The following is a 20,999-nucleotide window of genomic DNA, read 5'->3' on the forward strand; positions in this document are numbered from 1 at the left end:
CAACTGACTGTATCTACTCCCACGTTGTCTGACGCAATGCGAGCTGACACAAAGTTTCCCAACATTAAAATTGAAGAATGACAAAGACCACCCATCAGGTACCTAGAAGGAAAGCTAGCCAGACAGATGGTGATGTTCCACAGTCGATTCATCAGCCATCTCACACTTCTGGTGCAGGAGCTAACAAAGCAGGTCTGGCAGCTGTGAAGCAAACAGCACAATGCCAGAGAGGCAGTTTCAGTTAAGCCCCTTCGGTACTGGAACTACGGAGGACAGAGACAAGTGCGACTGGACTGCCATAAGGGAAAAATGAGGGCAACAATGAGGAGCTTCAACAATAATGCTGACTACTTGTTGCACTAAAGCCCTCATTACTCTTAACTTCAGCGACGGGTATAATGGCTAGCCAGACTGATAGACAAAGCCAGAATGTGGCCAGAAAGTGGACAATCTCTCAAAATTTTTACAATTTTTTTGGTCAGGAGCAGCATTTGCTGTTTATAAACAATTATAAGATGTGTCAAAGAAGATTATCTTAAGCTAAAGGCAGCTTGTTTGAAACCGTTTAGTGTAGACAAGTTCAGCGCTTATAAGCTGCTGCAAAACAGAACTTTAGGAGATGGTGAAACTGTAGATGTTTGTCTGGCAGATCTACAATGTTTAGCGACTTAGATAAGACAATCAAAATGTGACTCACTGCTTAAATTCAAATGCATGGCGGTATTACCTCCAGAATTGGCTACACAACTAAAATCTATTGCTTCTGTAGAAGATATGGCTCTCTCGGAGTTAGTGAACATGGCCAGCATGATGATAACTTCAGGAAATGGTGAAACTTCAACATGTGCTGCTGGGAATTGGAGGCAGCATTGACAGCGGCAGGAGGTCAGATGCTACAGCTGTAACAAAGTTGGAAGTATAAAATGTGTGCCATTGTCTTGCTGTTGACATCACATCTGTGGGCTGAATACCCTATTTAACTGTTGTGTTGTGGCCTTAAAAAATTTGCAATATAGCTAAAACTTACAGATGAGACAGCTAATTCTGTAATAGCAAATTTAGTATGCATATTTGAGAAGCAGAGTCCTCTACTAGAGTTGATTTTTGACAATAATCCATGTTTTAAAAGCGTGCAGATGTCTAGCATGCTAAAGACGTGGAACGTAAAACATTCGCTATGTTGCTTTTACAAGCCATCTGGTAATGGCATTGTCAAATGTAACTATAAGACAATTAAAAGGATAGCTGCTAGTCTAGGCAACGATGTTAAGGGAATAGTGTTTTGGTACAGTAATACGCTAAACAGGCAAGGTGTTGTATCTTCACACATGGTATACTCCTTAACAGCAAGAAATCTTGGCACTGTTGCAAAGCCACAAAAGTTGCACAGGGAGTGTTAAGAAACCCATACAAAGTGGGTGACACATTGTATGGTTAGCCAGTGCATGCTAAATGTACTAATTTATAGAAAAAAAAGCAGTAACTAGGTTGGTATCTAATCTAGTCTTAGAGGTCGATGGCACAAACAGGCACATTGCAGACATAAGGTTAGCTGATTGTAAATAGCAAGAATACCAGCAGTAGTAGAGTGACAAGTGACAATGCTGTAGAAGTAGAATTTGATTTTGACAATTTCAACATCTGTAAAAACTACAATAATTCTGTAGATACAGATGCTTAAATTGACAAAGATCATGGCAAAGAAAATACTGTAGTTGGCAATACCGGGCCTATTAGAGACAAGCGGCCTCAAAAAGATATGGAGGCTTTTACGGACACTAGAACTGTTTTAGTAGTATGATGATCTATATTTTCTGATTTTGTTCATTGTGATTTATAAATCAAGAGTTTTGTGGTTTAAATTGTATTATGTAATGTATTATGCAACACACATTTGTAACGTAACTAGAGTCTGCCCTTTAATAATTTTAGTAGCATTCCAAAAGCGTCCTAATCGGTCAAATAGTTGGCAGACGTTAGCTCAAACTTTTTGTGTGATGGATAAAATTGAGCAGAAAAAAACCGATCACATGTAGCTTATTACATTAGATAAAAATAACACAGTTTACACATGAGTAATGGTTTGTGTTTATATATTGATTACCGAAAGACAAAAAAATTCTTTAACTAACAACGAATTGAAAGATTTCCCTTTGAACAGATAGTAACGTCCAAAAAGTATCTTATCAAATTTAGGCATAATTGTCATTTAAATTTTTTCTTATCAAGTCTGGGCATAATACACATTTAGAGAGTTTTAAGAAATTTCATTGGCGTTTCTGAAAAGCAGTGTCGCATAAAACATTTACTGTGGTAATACAACATACGATAGTACAACACCGTAATACAACATTTGGTATTAACATTATTAGGTGTGACATACAGTGCTCACAATGCATAGAGTAGGTTTGTTTGAATAACATCAGCATAGCTTATTATTGCTAGTTTTCTACAAACTATTAATTAAAACTAAATTGAAATTAAATAGCAAAAAATAAATTAAATAGCACGACTTTAGTATATTTTATTACAGAGTAAACGCTGATTGAAAGTAAACACTACAAACTCAGAGTAAATATGTATTTCTATTGGCATGCGATATTTAATAGCCAACATGAGTGTCTGTTTTGTGACTCACTGCTGAAGGTTGTTTGAATTTATGTAATTTATCGCTGACCAACCTATTGTCAACAACTTTGAAAGGGTTTATTATGCTGTACACACAACTAACGCTGCACATTCGCAATAGACAAGTCGATAGAATAGTTTTTGAGCGGTTTCCTATGTGGGCCCAAAGGCCTTTGAATTCCTTCTATGTCTTTTTTATGGTAGGACTAGCTGTACTACTCGGCGTTGCCCGAGTAATAAAAAAGCCCTTAGACAGAAAATTTAATTGTATTTAACATATAACAACATTTGCCATTCTAACTTTCAAACTAAATATCATGAGAAAAGTGTTTGGTGTAATTAAAATAAATTAACAGAGAAAATAAAAACTACAGTAAAGGTTTTCAAACTTTCCCAAACAAGTGTAACTTTCAAACCTCATATCATGAGGAAAATGTTTTGTGCAGGTCAAATAAATTACAAAATGTAAAACAACTATAAAAGGGTTCAGATATAAATGTGAAATAGTTAGCAAGTAATAGCTACATACATTAAGTCGGTTTTTCTACGATTACAATAAAGGATGATTTGGTAACAATGCAATTAATACGAACTGAGAACACAAAATAAAAATCTTGAATATGTCAAATTAATCATAACAATTCTTGCATAAAACTATGTGTTTAACCCTTTCTCTACCATCCATGTACAAATTTAGCTACTGCCAGCCATTTTACTGAAAATTGACGATTGTGCTTCATGATACGTATACAATCTTTTTAACTTCAAACTCTATCTAGAACACTTTTGTTATTTATTTTATTTTGCTAACTTGTTGAAAAATAGTGCTATGCCAAAAATTCAATGTATCTATACTTTGTGCATTGCTAAAGCTACATGTATGTGAAGCTACGATCGCTGCGAAGCTAGAACGATCCTCTACAATGTTCCTTACTCTTACAAAACTATTACTTTCATCACCATCAGAGTCAGTGCTGCTACTTTAATTATCTGTGTAATCACAAAAATCTGAATCTGAATTAGCTATAATGTCATTAACGCAAGCAATTATATGTTTTTTAATTCGGGAGGTACTTACAAAATTTACACAAAAACTGTTCGTTTTTAAGTTGGAAATTCCCAAACAAACATTTAAAACTGCTTCATTATTTTACGCTAATTTTTTAGAGAAATTTTTGTAAAACTCTGTCCATAGGCCTGCTATAAAAATCCTAAAGATCGTTGGTTATATTGTCAACAAATAATAAAATTAAGTTACTGCGCAACTGCTGGGAAAGTCGCAAAAATGCGTCTACGGCAGTCGATCATAAAAAAAACGCATAAATGCATCTACGGTAGTGAAAGGGTTAAAAAAGGTTACTGTTCCACCAAAAGATATACCTCAAAACTTTGAATATGACGATACTATTACCTCTTGATACTGGTAAAAGTGTAAAAATGAGATACCATACTTTGTCTGACTGAAAGGAGAGTGAATGTCGAGGTTTCCCATGGAGATGATATAATTTTCCGCCCAAGAAGAATTGGCCTTGACCCCAGATATTATAATTGATCCTTAAGAAAAATATTTCTTAGCAGGTGACAGGTATTTATATGAAGCAGGGTACAATATTTATAGGTTGTCTCCTAATTTGGTGAGTGTAGTCTTTTCTGTAGGTTGTGCTACAAATGACAGTGTTGAACATCAGACTAAGTTGCTCAATAAGCAGATAAGAAACTGTTTCTTAGAGTTTTTTTTTCACTATAACACTTTTAAGGCACATTAAAACATCCCCATACAACTAGCAGGGCTTTTCATCCAGTAAAAGGTTAACTGGAATTTATCTCAGCATCAGTAATAGCGCTTTTCAGAGAGGGAATACAAACAAGCTCCAACAAAACAAGTGGTTATTCACAATTCAATACAGCTAGGGCAGTCAAGCATGAAACTACGTGCAATGAGCTTATAATGAAAAGATGACGTCTGGAGTATTGATTATTTCATAGCAAATCGTTCCATTCATTGCTACTCAGCCATAGCGAGAGATCTAAATACAACCAAGAGAGGTGAGTGTATGCCAATTTTATTTCAGCCAACTAAAGCAGCTGTGTGTACTAGTTAGCTAGTTAATGTTTACTTACATTTGCATCAAGTTTATAAAGACTTAAAGCTACTGGTTAGTGTATTGTAGGTTTCTTTTAGTGCTTGTAAATCAAACACTGAGTGAGCTTTGATAACTCAGTGTGTGCTGAATGGCATTTTCAATTAGATTTATGCATATTCTATGTTGAAAGACTTACACACAGCTTCAGAAAAACCTATCTGTTTGCATATTTACCTGCGTCCATACTGTGGCCAGCACCAGCAAAAGCTGTGACATGGGATTCATTGTCTCTGTATCGATAACACTGTTTCCGGTTGGCAACAAAGTTGGAATTATAGCACAATACACACAAACTAGGTGTCAGGCGGTACTAAAAGATTGCTATTGGAGGTTAGTAAGTTCCAAGCTCTTTTGAGACTTACTACCGTTCGATAGCAATCTCTCATTTCTTTTCCATCCTCCAATCTAGTTTGGATGATGAAAACCAAAGTGATAATACCACCCTTCAGGTTTCGATACATCTTAGGTTATATTTTCATGTGTATTATAGTTTAATTGTTGCAAAAGATGATTACAAATTGCGGTTGTTCAAACTAAAAATTGTTTTACACAGACAGTGCTACAGATGACTCATGCTTCCTTACTTTTTTTACCAAAACATTTCCGTAAACAACATGTGATCAACAAGCAATAATTAGATCTCAGATCAAGTGTTGCTCATTTCAAAGTCAATAGTTAGCCTATATTCATTCACTACTCAGTCAAGTGTCCAAGCAGAGATAACAGATATTCAGGATCTGCCACTTTGATTGCAGACAAGTAAACAAGCTCTATGCATTAGCTAGCAAGTTAAAGGGACACCTATATAAAGTTAAAATAGATTGAATACCAGATAGAGAGTGGTGGTTTTCCTAGCAATTTTGCAAAACACCAGAGTGACTTAAAAATAGCGTTCTTAAACTGTGAGTTTAAAGTAGCAAGAGACCTGTCATTAAAAGTTACTTACTCCAAATATACTTTATGTAAGTCAAAAATATGAAGTGATTTACCTGTTGTATTATTCCAAATGGCTAACTATTAGTTCAAATGTTAAGTGCCTCTCATCACAGACAACTTTAACTAGTTTGAGCTAGTCCTAATATTAAGTTATCAGGGCAGCAGCTCGGTGCGTCAAACAGCAATCAATTTTTATGGAGAGTCTAATATTTTATTCCTGGCTGTATTTAGAGCTTGTTCTAAGGTATTGGAGGCTTTCAGAGTAGCTTTCAGTTTAAATGCCATCACCTGTATGCAACTTCCTTTAACTGGATAATGGGAGGCTCAACTGTTTAAGTTCAGGCTAAACCAGTTAGCTATGTAAAAGCCTTTTAATTGGTCAACTAGCTGACAAAAAGTAGCTTAAATGTTTTGCATGCAGATTAATTTGGTCAGAAATGAAACTATAAAAATCAGCAGTATATACATATCAATCTCAAAGTTGGTTTGTGCGTGCTGTTAAAGTTTAGGAAGGAAATATCCGTTTCATGCTGGATTTGATCTTGGAGCCTCCCATTCACCAGGCAAATATCTTACTAATTGCATTACGTGAGATTTATGGATTCATTAGGCAATATAGGCCTATGGCGCTATGCGGGTGAAAATACGCATACCGCTATATGTGTGGTGCAACGTCATTTCATGCTTGCTCTTATTAGTAACTTTGGCAGTAGGTTATTAGGGTACTAAAATTAGCCAATGGTAATCTGCCAGGCTACTGACAAGTAGCATACAACTACATTACCTGTCACTGTTTAAAGGATTATTTTTAATACCCGCGCAACTCCGAACATTTGGTAGTATTAGATAAATGCAAGGCTAGTTTGCTTGTGTACATCCGTGTTTATTTGTACATTTTCCTTAAAATAAATCAAATGTTTTTCAAATTACGAAAATGTTTTATGAATAACCCTTTTGCAGATACTACCGACAAAAAATATGTACATGCAATTAAGTTTAAGTAAGTTTATTATTTTAAATTTTTTTTACTAAGATAAAGCTTGTTGCAGATTTTACTGAACACATTTTAAATACGTTCGTAGCCAAATATGAAAGGCAACATCACAAGTGACTGCTTAAACGCAGAGAAAGCTGCACTTATTTTGAAATTGTGCTAACAATACTAGGCATGGAAAAAGATATTTGCAACATTTACAATGAGTTTATTTAAGTAAACTCTGGTAGTTCTTTACAAATGTGACTAAATAGCTGAACTTTAGCCTTTGTTATTACCAATTAAAAATGCTATAAGAGTAAACTCTGCAAACTCTCAATTAGGATATATTTCTATTAACATGGGATATTTGATAGCCAACATGAGTGTTTGTCTTGTGCCTTGCTGCGGAAAGCCTTTTTGTATTCATACAATTTCTTACTAACTGACCCAGTGACAGTGACTTTGAAAAGACTTATTATGTCACATATGCATGTAATGTTGGCACATTCACAATAGAAAAGTTGGTAAAAGAATTTTGAGCTTTTTTCTATGGGTGCCCTCACGCCTTTGAATTCATTTTATGTCTTTCTTTATGGTAGGCATGAGCAATATTAATTATTAGCATTAAACACTTAAAAGCATTAAAAGCATTAAACAAAGCAAAAAGCTATTAAGGCCTACGTTAAGACAAGCGTGAAATTACCCTCTGCAAATAACATTTAGTCAAGCGTGATTAACTCTTTGGAAATTCTCCGGACATTTATAATGAAAATAGTTCATCAATGATTCTAAAGCCCCTATAGCTAGTAAGAAAAATCCTCAGTGTTGGTGATTTTTGGTACAAGCCTCACTTGTGTCTTGCTCTTAAGGAAACTCACACTACATTCAGGTAGTCTGATAAAATACATGGACTGTACTGATAAAACTGGTCTCAATCTCACAGTTTTAATAGAAATAAAGAAAATGCTAAGTGTGACAAATTTCTATCAGTTAGGAAATATTCATTTTTACTGAGCTCCTAAAGCTTAGAGTTTATCCTGTTGTATAATTTAAAAGTTCATTTTAAAAACCAAAAGTTCATACTAGCTTTTAAAGAAGAGAGTTGATTTTTAGGTTCATCTAAAGTTGGCTTCATAAGTCATGAGCTTTATTTGATCAAGTTTTTTTATGGCAGCCAAAATATAGTGCCTGTTGCATTTGCTTAACTTTTGAATGATAGTGATTTTTTTGTCTATGTTCCAACAAACACTGAGCCTAAATTGACAGGTTAGAAATTTATTTGCAAAGAGGGAAAAATGGGCAAAACGGCTAAAAATTTATGCGGAAAAAAATAAACCCAATTTGAATGAGATATTTAGTGATATTATAACAGTCAAACATATTTTGACTTAATTTCTAATGAGCAGATACAACAATACAAACTTTTTAAATTAAATAAATATAAAATAAATAATAAATTAAGTAAATATGCAGAATTTATATAAGCAAATGATGGATGATTAAAATTGTCATTGTTGAAAGTAATGGTTGTTTAAGGACGAGGTTGTCTAGGTTGAAAGTGATAGGTGAGGGTTGAAAATGTCTTATACTATTAAATATTTTCAATTTTTTGTCACTTGTTGGTCTTAAAATTAAATTTTATACGCTACTATGCCACCTAGCAAAAGATATAAAGCAACGAATTTAGCTACCAGAATACAACGTATATGGTATGTAAAGCTAAATATTGGGATGGCAAATTGATAATACAAAATAATACAAGTGTGGAAGTTACAATATTTATGTTACAAGCGTAAGCAGTGATAAGAAATCTGTTCACTAAAAACTAGCAGGCCTGCTGACTACAGACATACTCTTAGCGCAGTATGCTCACAGCATAGACCTATTAACTATACTAGACTGGGCAATGCAAAGCCACGGTGTCCTACATAAATAGCCACATTCTTCGCGACGTAACGTCAACGCTTTGTTCACTTGCAGCTGGTCAGGCAAGTGAGTCATCATTGTTTACATTGATAGAATGGCAGAGACAGCTTTGTTGCTACATGTAATTTGACATAACTACTAAAATACACAAGATATTGGTTTAAAATTTTAGATGCAAAGCTTATACACTATGCATTTCCTACCCTGCAAATTTGTAAACATAAAGTAGAATATTTCATATGTAAAGTGCCAGTAAAAATGTATATTGATCTATTCAAAAAATATTGCAAAATTAACAATGTTGCCCTATGCTATGGGCTAACATGTCCGATAGCTAGGTGTACAAACTGATTTCAAATGCATACACACTGGTAAATGGTACACTGATCGCAGTTGCCATGAACATAAATGTTGGGTCTTAGGTGTTATGCAAACAGCATCAGAAAAATCGTAGAAAACAAACGACAAATGGTACACTTTTCTATACATATTGTGACAGGCTACACATGACTAAAGATGACCAGTCGGCTGAGCTTTGATCTAAGATTACTCTTGTTAGCTGCTACCTTTGTAGCCTCATGTTGAATTCTAATTCTGACATATCTGGATGTGATAGTTTTAATTAACGCTGCGCTGTGACTTGAGCATGGAAATTCCTGATGCAAATTGCTTTGTAAAACCAATGAAAGAGTCTTCGTGACTACCAGCTTGTGTATGTCTGCAGTGATTCCTTGTAAGTTGACACAATGCCATATGATCTGTTCTGAGCCTAGACATATCTTTGTGATGACAGGATGAGGTGTAAACAGACCACCTCCATATTTTACACTGATTAGTATCGCATCATCTCTGGTACATAAATCTGGACAGAAGGCTATAAAGCTGGTGCAATCATTGCAATTGAGTTTTAAGCTCCGTACCACATAACCTGCTAAATAAAAATCATATGTTAATATTATTATAAAAAGTATATGTATCAACCGTAAAATAAATTTACCTACATCTCACTGATTTGCTGCAGTATTATTTCAAGCCACTCTGCTGCCTGTATATCTGTTCTATACACTAACAATAAGTGAAAGTAGCTAATGCCAAAATACATGTACATACCTAAATCATGTACCACAATATGGGCAGTCATGCAGTTTAGCACATGCAGCAAGGCTGCAATGTGTGCCAGATCTCTTGTTTTGTAGAAAATTTGGAGGAATTGGTTGTATTTATCTACCGATGTACTCCACTATGTCCGAGACAGATTTTGACAGATCGATTTCCAGCCGTTTGCTTGATTCCAAATAATCATGGAAGTTATCGTCACTTTCTACATGAATTTTTCTTCGTTTAGATGAGAGAAGTAGGGAGCAGGAGCCATCTGAGTTATCACAATCAAGACAGTTAGCACTCGTGCTAGGTGTGATGTCTGTTTTCACTAGTCAAGCTTTCAGTGCAGATTTGAAGCTACAGACATCTGGATTATTGTTGAAACCTCCCTTGGCCCGAATCTTTGAGGGCAGTGTTTCTATATGCTCCTGTCCAAGCTTGTACAGAAATAGATACTTGGCCTCGCTAAATGTTTGAAAAATTTAATTCCCTATTCCAAGGCACGAGGTACGGTTATGTAGAGGGTCGGGAATGATCTTTTCAGATTGCTTGGCGGCTGTTGGCTCTTCATAGCAAAGTGAAGGTTCCAGGACTGGCTCATCTCGGTCTGGTGGAGATGATTTAGATAGTGTTGGTCGGCATAACAGTCAGCTTTGCTTTAATTGAGTCAGTTGTAAATATTTTGGCAGAGAGTCAAATACCCTTGGTACAGCAGTTGGTTTTAGTATGGCAGCCATCGTCAGACCAGGAGGTATGCAGGAGATCACTGCCGCGCAGAGTATTTGGAAGGCATCCAGTCCTTACGTTTCACGACGTCTATCTACTTGTTACATATGTCTCGGTGTTTTTCTTCCGATGGAAAGGTGTGGAAACTGAGTTAACTGTCTTTTGCTGGAGTATTAGAACAACCAAATGCACAGCAAAAATTTTTACTCTTGTCCTGCAAAATAATCAGTAAATAATTGCATTCTTATACTCATAATCATATTCTGTGTATCATAACTCATAACTCATATATTCATAATCCTATTATGAGACCATCATAAAGTAAAAATCTTTTCGTTGGGTTTAACTACACTTCTAAATATAGCACAGCCATCACCATACTCATTTACTAGCCTATGTCCACCTGCCATGGTGATGAAAAACTTCATGAAATGGGCAACATTCCGCCTACTTCGCGGTTGGCACCTCTTTGTGCGAAGCAACTTTTCCAATATTAGTGCCAGCAATGAAATATAAGAAAAAATTTTGGAAAAAGCTATTATTTGTATGCATATCTCGGAAAAATCCGCAAGATTTCTTGCTCTTCATGTCTAGGTACCTCTCACAACCACACTTGATAACAATTGGAGCAAAATTTATCTTCGAATCATTTCTAGTGCTGGTAGTTGCTCCACTCTCCATGGCTTCCTACTTAAAACTATGGCCTGGACTAGGCAAAGTGAACAAAGCAACAAAGTGAACATAAACCTATTTTCTGATGCTGTTTGCATAACACCTAAGACCCAACATTTATATTCATGGCAGACTGCAATCAGTGTACGATGTGCCAGTGCGTATGCCTTTGAAATCAATTTGTACACCTAGCTATCTGACATGTTAGCCCATAGCATTGGGCAACATTGATAATTTTGCAATATTTTTTGAATAGATCAATATACATTTTTACTGGCACTTTACATATGAAATATTCTACTTTATGTTTACAAATTTGCAGGGTAGGAAATGCATAGTGTATAAGCTTTGCATCTAAAATTTTAAACCAATATCTTGTGTACTTTAGTAGTTATGTCAAATTACATGTAGCAACAAAGCTGTCTCTGTCATTTTTTCAATGTAAACAATGATGACTCACTTGCCTGACCAGCTGCAAGTGAACAAAGCGTTGACGTTACGTCGTGAAGAATGTGGCTATCATAGATATAGTAAACCCATTTACTATATCTATGGTGGCTATTTAAGTAGGACACAATGCTGAGCCGTGATGCATTGGATTGCCCAGTCTAGTATAGTTAATAGGTCTATGGCTCACAGTAGCTATTAAGGAACGTTGGCAAAGAAATTTTGGTTATTGATTAACAGCAAATGGTGCTTTTGCATTGTTGCTTCGTTGTACTGAAAATACGATTTGCCGTGATTAAGTTCTGATAGTAAAGAGTGATTTACAGCTAACTAAACTTTGATCATGTTTACCTTTGATCTATTTAGTGTTTGTTATACTATATCATTATTATAATATATTATTAATATTTGGCTAGTACCACAACAGACAACACAACTGAACCCTTATTGTGATTATTCAACTAGCGATGGTTGGTTTAAAAAAAATTCTATATGTTCATCAGATAAGTAAACGGCGCATGCTAGAAAGCTTTTCATTTGTTGCCTAAGCTTCAGTATTACTAATCAGTTTTTCAATATTTAAATAGCTCAACTTATAGAACTGCAAACAACACGTATAGATACTTAAGCTGTTTTGGTTCATTGGTTGTTTCATGACAAAAAAGCCGTTGACTCGCCGTGCACCAAATGAAAAGAAAATCGGGTCATATTGAGATGATGCATTGAGATACAACCCAGTTTCATGCATTAAAAAGTTGTTAATTCTTTGAAGATAGTGTATCCCAATACAAGATAAGTAAACATAATATGATAGTTTACCCATATATAAAATTAGATAACATCAGAATCAGTGACTGACACTGAACAAACTGATTGTTAGTGAAAATGACTAATCAACCTCTTTTTCCTAAATATATTTGTTAAATCTCAGTCAGGGTGACCAAAAGTTAATATTGATTTTTTGTGTATACATATTGGTAAAAAATTGTTTCCTCACACCTGTAAGCACAAGTGGATGGTACTGTTTATTAATGTTTGGATCTCCATTTAGAAACATATATCTCCATTGTGGAAAAAAACATTTGAAATGTGCTTGCATATAACAACAATTGTGATTCCCGCAGCCAAGGATGATTTGGGTACAATAAAACATACATTGTATTGTGTTACACATCTATACATATATATAGATGTTGTGTAAGACTTTTTCTACTTGACATTCTCAAAAACTTTATATAAAATACTATAATAAATTAGCATATTTTACTTTAAAAAGAATTGATCTGAACTTTACTAACCAAGTAGCTAGCCAGCTTTTTAAACTTTTTGCAAGTTGAAGGTAGTTCTGTCTCTTTACTAATTTAACTAAAATGCCTCTGTGTTTTTTAAAATAGCACAACACTAACTGTAGTTTTATCTCAGTGCAATGCTTAAATGAAAATTCGAGTTTTATGGTGTGCTACTACATGTATGTTATCAAAATAGGAAAAAGAATAAAAACAGCAAGTAATAGCAAAAAGGAAATAGACAAAAACACAAATAAAGCACTGAGTTTAATGCTATTTTACTTTACCAGTGTTACTTCTGGACCTTTAACGATCACAATGGAGCATCCACCGCAAATGCAGCAGCCACAACAACCACTACAGCAACCACCACAACAGTCCCTACAGCCACAGTATGCTGCACAACCTGGTGTTACAGTTGTAACACAGAATCCTCCAGGAGAAGGTTATAAACTGAAGGCAGCAGCCCTAAAACAGTTGAAGGGGTGAGCAGATTGTTTGGTAGTTTAATTTAATACAAAGTTATATCCCGGTGGGTGATTAGTAAAAGCATCAGATATAAGATATAACAAAAATAAGTGATTTTTTAAATATCTTTCTGTCCATTTTGATAAAATAATTTTGTGGTTTAGGATATCTAAAGTTAATAGCTAATGCTAGCCAACAAATAACAAGAAATAAATAATATGAATTTTACTGAGCATCTATAAAGTGTCATATCTGGTTTTGCAGAAAAAAATGCAGACAGTATGATTCTCACCTTTTTTCAATTTCTGCTTGAACAACATAAAATAAAAGAGAATAAAGAAAATAATTTGAAGAAATCTGCCGAAGGCAAAAAAGTGTAAAGCTTGAAATAAAATGATTACAATTATCTCAAATAGTTGGTAGTTTAATTGCTACAGTTTAAAAAATAATTTATTGTTCACTTGCAAAAATATGTTACAGGATACGCATAATTCAATGCTCATGGATTGCAGAGGTTTCTGTTTTGACGATCTAAGAACAAATGTTTCTTTACAGGTTGTCAGTCACTCAAGTAGTAATGGGAGCATTTTGTATTTTATTCGGAATCATTCTCATACCTGTTGAACTCAGCACATATAATGCCTGGATTTCTGTCATTGGTTATGGCATTTGGAGTGGAGTCTACGTGAGTAGGCCTATTTATGAACCATGATGATTTTTACAATATTCATATCTACAAGAATGGTTTTTTCATGATGCTAACCATAAAAACAACACAATCATGTTGAGTATAAAAATGAAAAAGCAGTTATTTTGCCAAACACAAAAAATTAAAACAAACTTGGGATACTGTTAGGAGACTACAATGGACAATCAATGCATTACATTGTGAATGTAATTTACTATGTCATTATAATATTATACATAGCTGGTTGTTTATAGAATAATTACATAATAAATTTACTTGATTAAGGTATAATTCAAGGATAATACTTTTGCTATAACAGCTCTCTATTCATATTTACTTGGGATGTGTTTTACCAATTCATTGTAAACTCAGTACTGGAATAAAGAACATTACAGTGAAAACACAACAAATACACATACATGTATACATATGTAGACAATGGTAATTTTATTATAGCTTTAGTTAGTAAGCTAGTTCGTAGCAGTCAGTAATGGAACAGATTTTTAAGTGATTCTGTTGTTAGCAGAAAATCTAGGTTTCTGGTTTGAGGTTACATTAGGCAAGCTCAATCTATTCAATGAACCAATCTATGAGTCTACAAGTTATTAGTTAGTATTAGCATATTATTTACTAGTCTATTTGTCAAAAAGTCAGAAACAATCAGCGTCAGCCTGAGCAGCTGAAATAAAGATTGATAGCTAAATACATGAGAAAGAACTGTGTCGCATAGCCTACTGTGTCACATAGCTTGTTGTGTCACATAGCTTGCTGTGTCACATAGCGTACTGTGTAACATAGCGTACTGTGTCAAATAGCTTACTGTGTCACATAGCTTACTGTGTCACACAGCTTACTGTGTCACACAATCTACCATATCACATAGTATACCATATAACATAGTCTACCATACCACATAGTCTATCATATCACATAGTATACCATTTCACATAGTATACCATATCACATAGTCTATCATGTCACATAGTCTCCCATATCACACAGTCTACCATATCATATAGTCTACCATATAGCATAGTCTACCATACCACATAGTCTACCATACCACATAGTCTATCATTTCACATAGTATACCATGTCACATAGTCTATCATGTCACATAGTCTCCCATATCACACAGTCTACCATATCATATAGTCTACCATATCACATAGTCTACCATATCACAAAGTCTACCATATCACATAGTCTACCGTGTCACATACTTTACCATATCGCATAGTGTACTATATCGCATAGTCTACCATATATCATAGTATATCATATCACATAGTCTATCATATCACATAGACTACCATATCACATAGACTACCAGGTCATAAAGCCTGTTTTGTCACAACAGGTTTAACAAAATACAGCTGTAACTTTTGTAGCAATATGAACAGGTGTTAAACATTGTTTTCTTGTTAAAACAGTCTATACTGACATGTTATGACACACCGGTATGTTGGTGATGCAATAAGTAGCAGTTCTGGTCTCATTAGTGCAATGGTGTGTTAATCTCTGACTAGCGGTAGTGACAGAAAGCAAGAATAGTTTTAAGTAACAGATTTGTTTTTATATGAAATCAACTACCTGAAGAACAATTTCACGGAAGTTTTAACTACTGTTGGTTTAATACTAAAGATAATGAGTTAGTGTGTGCACCTTCAGCCACACATGGAGCTAGGTTACATGACAGATCTGATGCCCTAAATATAAACAATTTCAAATAAATATGAAAATATGCTAACATTGGTTGATGTTATTCCAGCTTGCAAAACTGTGAAGCTGTAAATTAAAAAGGAACATTTAGTAACACATTTTCTAACATTGACTTTATTTACAGTTTGTTCTGGTTGGAGGAATTGGGCTCGGTGCTGTCAAGCACAACACTGGAGGCTGGGTAAGTAATGTTCCAACAAGGGGTAGTGTGCCTGGATGTGATGTGAGGTTAGACTATAGATATGTCATATTATAACAATCATATTCAATATGACTGAGCTAAATGAACCTGTATGGTTTTATACAATATCAATTAGAAAGCTAAATCAGACTGCGGTAGTTAATACAGATACATTATCTTAATATGAATTCTGACATTAACAGCAAAACTTTATAATGTATTAAAATGAAGACATGTTATGGTTTTAGTGCAAACTAAATCAAAATACATGAGGTTTACTGCGTCTAAATACACTAGCTCCCTTTTCTTTTTCTCTCCAGTAGGTCAGACAGAAACAGCAGATATAAGTTGTCAATTTAGTCTATTCAGTTCAAAGTATTTTGTTATTTTAGAATTGTTTTATGTGTTGCAATGGTGGAAATTAGATATAGTAAAGATATTTTTATTTGCATATATAACTTTGTTTGATTTTAGATCACTTCCACTATGGTTCTTAACATCATCAGCTCCGCTTTATTCTTTTTACCACTGATTTCGATGGCTTCCACTGGTGTTGGTCTTAATGCTTCTGCTCGCTGTGGAGGTTACTACTACTACATATCTTGCTCAGTAAGTGTCAATCTTTCAAGTAACAATTAAATGTGTTTCTCACTAGGGATAGAGCTAAAGTTAACCAGTATTAGTAAATACTACCCCTCAGTAACCGATATTGTGAGGTGTTCAAGGAAGTTGCCAGTTTATCAAGTACCTAATAAACTTTTTATCTATTATTCATAATCAGCCAAGTTATAGTTAAAAGCTATCCAAATTCTTTTGTGCAATAAAAGCTGACATAGAAGTATGTTATGATGGTACTATCACTGATGACCTAGCGTAGAGAAATAGACAAACAAAATATGGCTAATGCGGTAGCCGCAAATCCACCACTACCAAGCAAAGTGGGACAAAGTTGGAATCATCAATTGTATCAGACATGAATACTTGAGGTTGTCAAAGATTACTTAAGACCTACTTTATTTTAATTTCTCACAGTAACCTTAACAATAGGCATAAATATATCAACTTTAGTGTGTATTACCGGTATATTTTGTGACTTGCGAAGTTTTTCAACCAAAGCATAAAACTTCAAAAGCTGCACAATGTAGCTGCAGCAGGCATTTTTACTCTACTTTTTGGATTTTCGCAGGCGCCAATAATTGGTATGGAAGGCTTGAAAGTGAAGTTCACAAATTTTTTGCAGTTAAAACACTTTTAAAACAATCCATTACTAAATTTACTTTGCACAGTTAACAAGAACAGTTAATGCTCTTTGTATGAATCATTAAAAAATGGCTGGCTTTTACACTAATTTGTTAAAAATATATTTGACAATCCCGTTTTCAAAGTAGAACATGCTAAACTTGTTTGCAGGCAACAAAGGCTGCTTTGGCCTTGAACATCCTTTTGGTTCTGATCTCTCTTGCGGAGTTGGTGATCACGATATGGAGTGCCGTACTCTGTTGTGGAGCTGTCTGTAGTTGCTGCCTTCCAACTCGCTCAAACCATTATGTGCAGTACGCTGCCCCTGCTCTCCAAACTCAACAGCAGTATGTGGTTTACCCCGGAACAGTTCCAGCTTATCAAGTCAACATGGGTGGCTATCAAGTCACAACAGCTGGTCAAGTTCCAACAGGTAACGGTTTGGAGTCTAAAATCATTATACTTATGTAGCATGAAGTGTAAGTAGCATGGAGTATAATTATATAAGATGTAATTAGCATGAAATATATATATATATATATATATGTCTCAAATCAGTATAAATATATATACAGTGATATATAATATTCCCATATGTATATATATATATATATATATAGATATATATATATATATGGGAATAAATATGCATGTATATATACGTGTGTATATATACATGTGTATATATACGTGTGTATATATACGTGTGTATATATACATGTGTATATATACGTGTGTATATATACGTGTGTATATATATATATACACATGTATATATACACATGTATATATACACATGCATATATACACATATATATGTATATATATGGGAATATATACGCATGTATATATATGTGTATATATACGTGTGTATATATACGTGTGTATATATACGTGTGTATAAATATGTGTGTATATATACACATGTATATATACACATGTATATATACACATGTATATATACACGTGTATATATACACGTGTATATTTACACGTGTATATATACACATGTATATATACACGTGTATTTATACACGTGTATATATACACGTGTATATATACACGTGTATATATACACGTGTATATATACACGTGTATATATACACGTGTATATATACACGTGTATATATACACGTGTATATATGCATGTGTATATATACACACGTATTTATACACACGTATATATACACACGTATATATACACATATATATACATGCGTATATATTCCCATATATATACATATATATGTGTATATATGCATGTGTATATATACATGTGTATATATACATGTGTATATATACACGTGTATAAATACACGTGTATATATACACGTGTATATATACACGTGTATATATACACGTGTATAAATACACGTGTATATATACACGTGTATATATACACGTGTATTTATACACGTGTATATATACACGTGTATATATACACGTGTATATATACACGTGTATATATACACGTGTATTTATACACGTGTATATATACACGTGTATATATACACGTGTATATATATACGTGTATATATATACGTGTATATATATATATATATATATAGTACATATACATATATATCTATATATATATATATATATATATCTCAAAGTTGGTCTGCTCAACTATAGCTATTTTATTATCATAGAATAAAACACTTGCAAAACAAGAGATTTGATATTGGACTCTCCCATTCACCTGTCCAATGCCTTACTAACTAAGCCACAGAGCTTGATCAATTAGCCAAACGATATATGTCGGTATATGGAAGCAAATAGGCTAGCGTTTTCAGTCATGACCTTAAGTATTGGTATAGCTCCATAAAGGCCGCAGCTCTTATTAGTAAGCTTACTCAAGTATTCCATTAGCAATGTGCTAGGCTAATAGAGAGTAGCAGGCAACTTTCATTATCTCTACTCTCAAACAGATTTTTAAAGCACATAAATTACATAATTTTTTATTGCATATTTCAATACTATTTCAATTATGCACTAGCTCTTTAACTTTAATGTGATGTTGAGGGTGACGACTGAGACTAATTAATTTCAAGCATTGCGTGATCTCGAAAATGCGATTGAAATTTAGTCCTAGGGCCACGCAACCGCAGGTCATAATTTAATCGAAGTGATTAAACCTTTTATACTTTTATCAACGACAGTACATTTATTGAAGCATAATTAATCAACCCAGAACATGTGTTTGTATTGGTCGGGCGTTAGCACGATCGCGGGCATTGTTGATTATCTAAAGTCTTAGTCATTATTAGCGCTCTCCGGGTTTAACAGCACCGATTATCACAGAAAAACGCAGCCTCAATGGCAGCGAAAGGGATCGAAGACCTAAGGCTAAATGAGAAATATGACGTCACATTTTGAGTACCTAAACCAAGTGTTTTTTTGCAGGCCGTACTTTTGACACCCCGTTTTTCATAGCTCTATTATTCTTTGTGTATTGAATATAGGCTCATTCGAAAGCGCAGACTCTGATGTATTGAAATATATAATAAAAAAAATTATGTAATTTATGTGCTTTAATACCCGATCAAGCCAGATAGCACCTTTTGTATGTATATATTCATGCTACTTGCAGCGTTAATTTGACTAATTTACCCCCATCAACACAGCTCAGATTTGGGAAGGGAGGTCCAAAAAAAATTTCCATTGCCTACGAGAGTTGACTTTTTGCCATGAAACAATTGTGCAATATTCCAGATTATAAAAAAGATCAATGCTTTACAAAATAGGGCTCATATAACAAAAGTGATGAAGTTGCTATGACACCAGTTATATATACTGGTTATGTACATTATTTAAGAGTAGATTATTGCATTCAAAAATTAATTTATTTTCTGGTACATGATTAGTAAACATAGAAAATGAGGAGTTGATTTTGACACTACTTTTATCCTGTTCGAGAATTACCATAGCTAAATTAGAACATAACCCTTTAGGTGTACAGTGAACTGTTTAAAAGTTGTAGTTATTAAGGTGTAACTGTTTTATTATCATTGACACATCATGAAACTCGTCTTTGATAAGGAGAGAGAACTACTAATTTCATCCTTGCCTTCCCAGTATAATAAACCACTATTCCGTTTTAGCTCCAACACTGGTACATCAGCAGCCACCGGTTGGTTATAGTTCTCAGCCACAGCAACCTCCTGCATACTATGATATTGGACAGACAACTCCTCACCAGAATTTCCAACCTGCCAACTACCCCAACAATCCTAAATAATTGGTTTAGTAAGATATAGCTATTTTAAAGGCTATCAGAAATGTTATATTCAAATATTAGCAACAGTAAAACATTGTCACTGAATATTAACCAGTGTGTACATCATTGTGTCTGCTGGTAAGAAATCCATATTTTTATACATACATGTTTTTTCAACTATTTCACTGTTTTTCCCCTAAATTCACTGTTTTTCCGCTAATTTCACTGTGTTTTTCTCTATTCACTAACAATGGGAACAATCACAAATATATGACACATTACCTTGATATGTTTGTTAACACTGTTTATGAGCAGACAACTTCTTACTGCATTAATAACACAAGAAGTTTTTAAAAATGGTACGAGAGTTGTTTGTTCACTCCACATGATCAGGCAACTTCCAACCAATACATTATTTAATTATCCAAAATATTTAGTTGCTTTGTTTCATTTTGAAGCAATTTGGTCTAAATGTTCAAAATATTTTCTATTCAGAATAATTAATGAGCAACATATAGATCAACATATATACAATAAAATCTAGAAAGCAGAAGACGCTCGCACTAGACCGGCAGCCTTTCGTGCAAGCACAAACATTCCCGTTTACATTCTTTTTTCATTTGAGCTGTAACCAATGTT

General features: G+C 34.2%; 1 protein-coding gene across 2 annotated transcripts; it reads left to right on the top strand.

The window, feature by feature from the left end:
- Positions 1–4,764: 4,764 nt before the first annotated feature.
- Positions 4,765–20,647, top strand: LOC137387119 (membrane-spanning 4-domains subfamily A member 12-like). 2 transcript variants are annotated; one of them, XM_068073426.1, is made up of 7 exons: positions 4,765–4,784; positions 13,133–13,327; positions 13,866–13,995; positions 15,845–15,901; positions 16,376–16,510; positions 17,312–17,573; positions 20,245–20,647. In XM_068073426.1, the coding sequence occupies exons 2-7, from the start codon at positions 13,161–13,163 to the stop codon at positions 20,379–20,381; spliced, it is 888 nt and encodes a 295-aa protein (XP_067929527.1). In that variant the 5' UTR covers positions 4,765–4,784; positions 13,133–13,160; the 3' UTR covers positions 20,382–20,647. The 2 variants fall into 2 exon arrangements, with proteins under 2 accessions (XP_067929527.1, XP_067929526.1); XM_068073425.1 differs by lacking the exon at positions 4,765–4,784 and adding an exon at positions 4,973–5,102.
- The last annotated feature ends 352 nt before the right edge of the window (positions 20,648–20,999 follow it).

This window comes from Watersipora subatra, chromosome 2 (genome assembly GCF_963576615.1).
Source record: "Watersipora subatra chromosome 2, tzWatSuba1.1, whole genome shotgun sequence".
NCBI lineage: Eukaryota > Metazoa > Bryozoa > Gymnolaemata > Cheilostomatida > Watersiporidae > Watersipora > Watersipora subatra.

Bases quoted from the DNA above. Each gene is read 5' to 3' on its own strand.
- LOC137387119 (XM_068073425.1), top strand. From the start codon at position 4,987: ATGGGATTCATTGTCTCTGTATCGATAACACTGTTTCCGGTTGGCAAC. The intron at 5,103-13,132 runs GTTAGTAAGTTC...TTACTTTACCAG, and splicing joins CTAAAAGATTGCTATTGGAG to TGTTACTTCTGGACCTTTAA. The intron at 13,996-15,844 runs GTGAGTAGGCCT...CTTTATTTACAG, and splicing joins GCATTTGGAGTGGAGTCTAC to TTTGTTCTGGTTGGAGGAAT.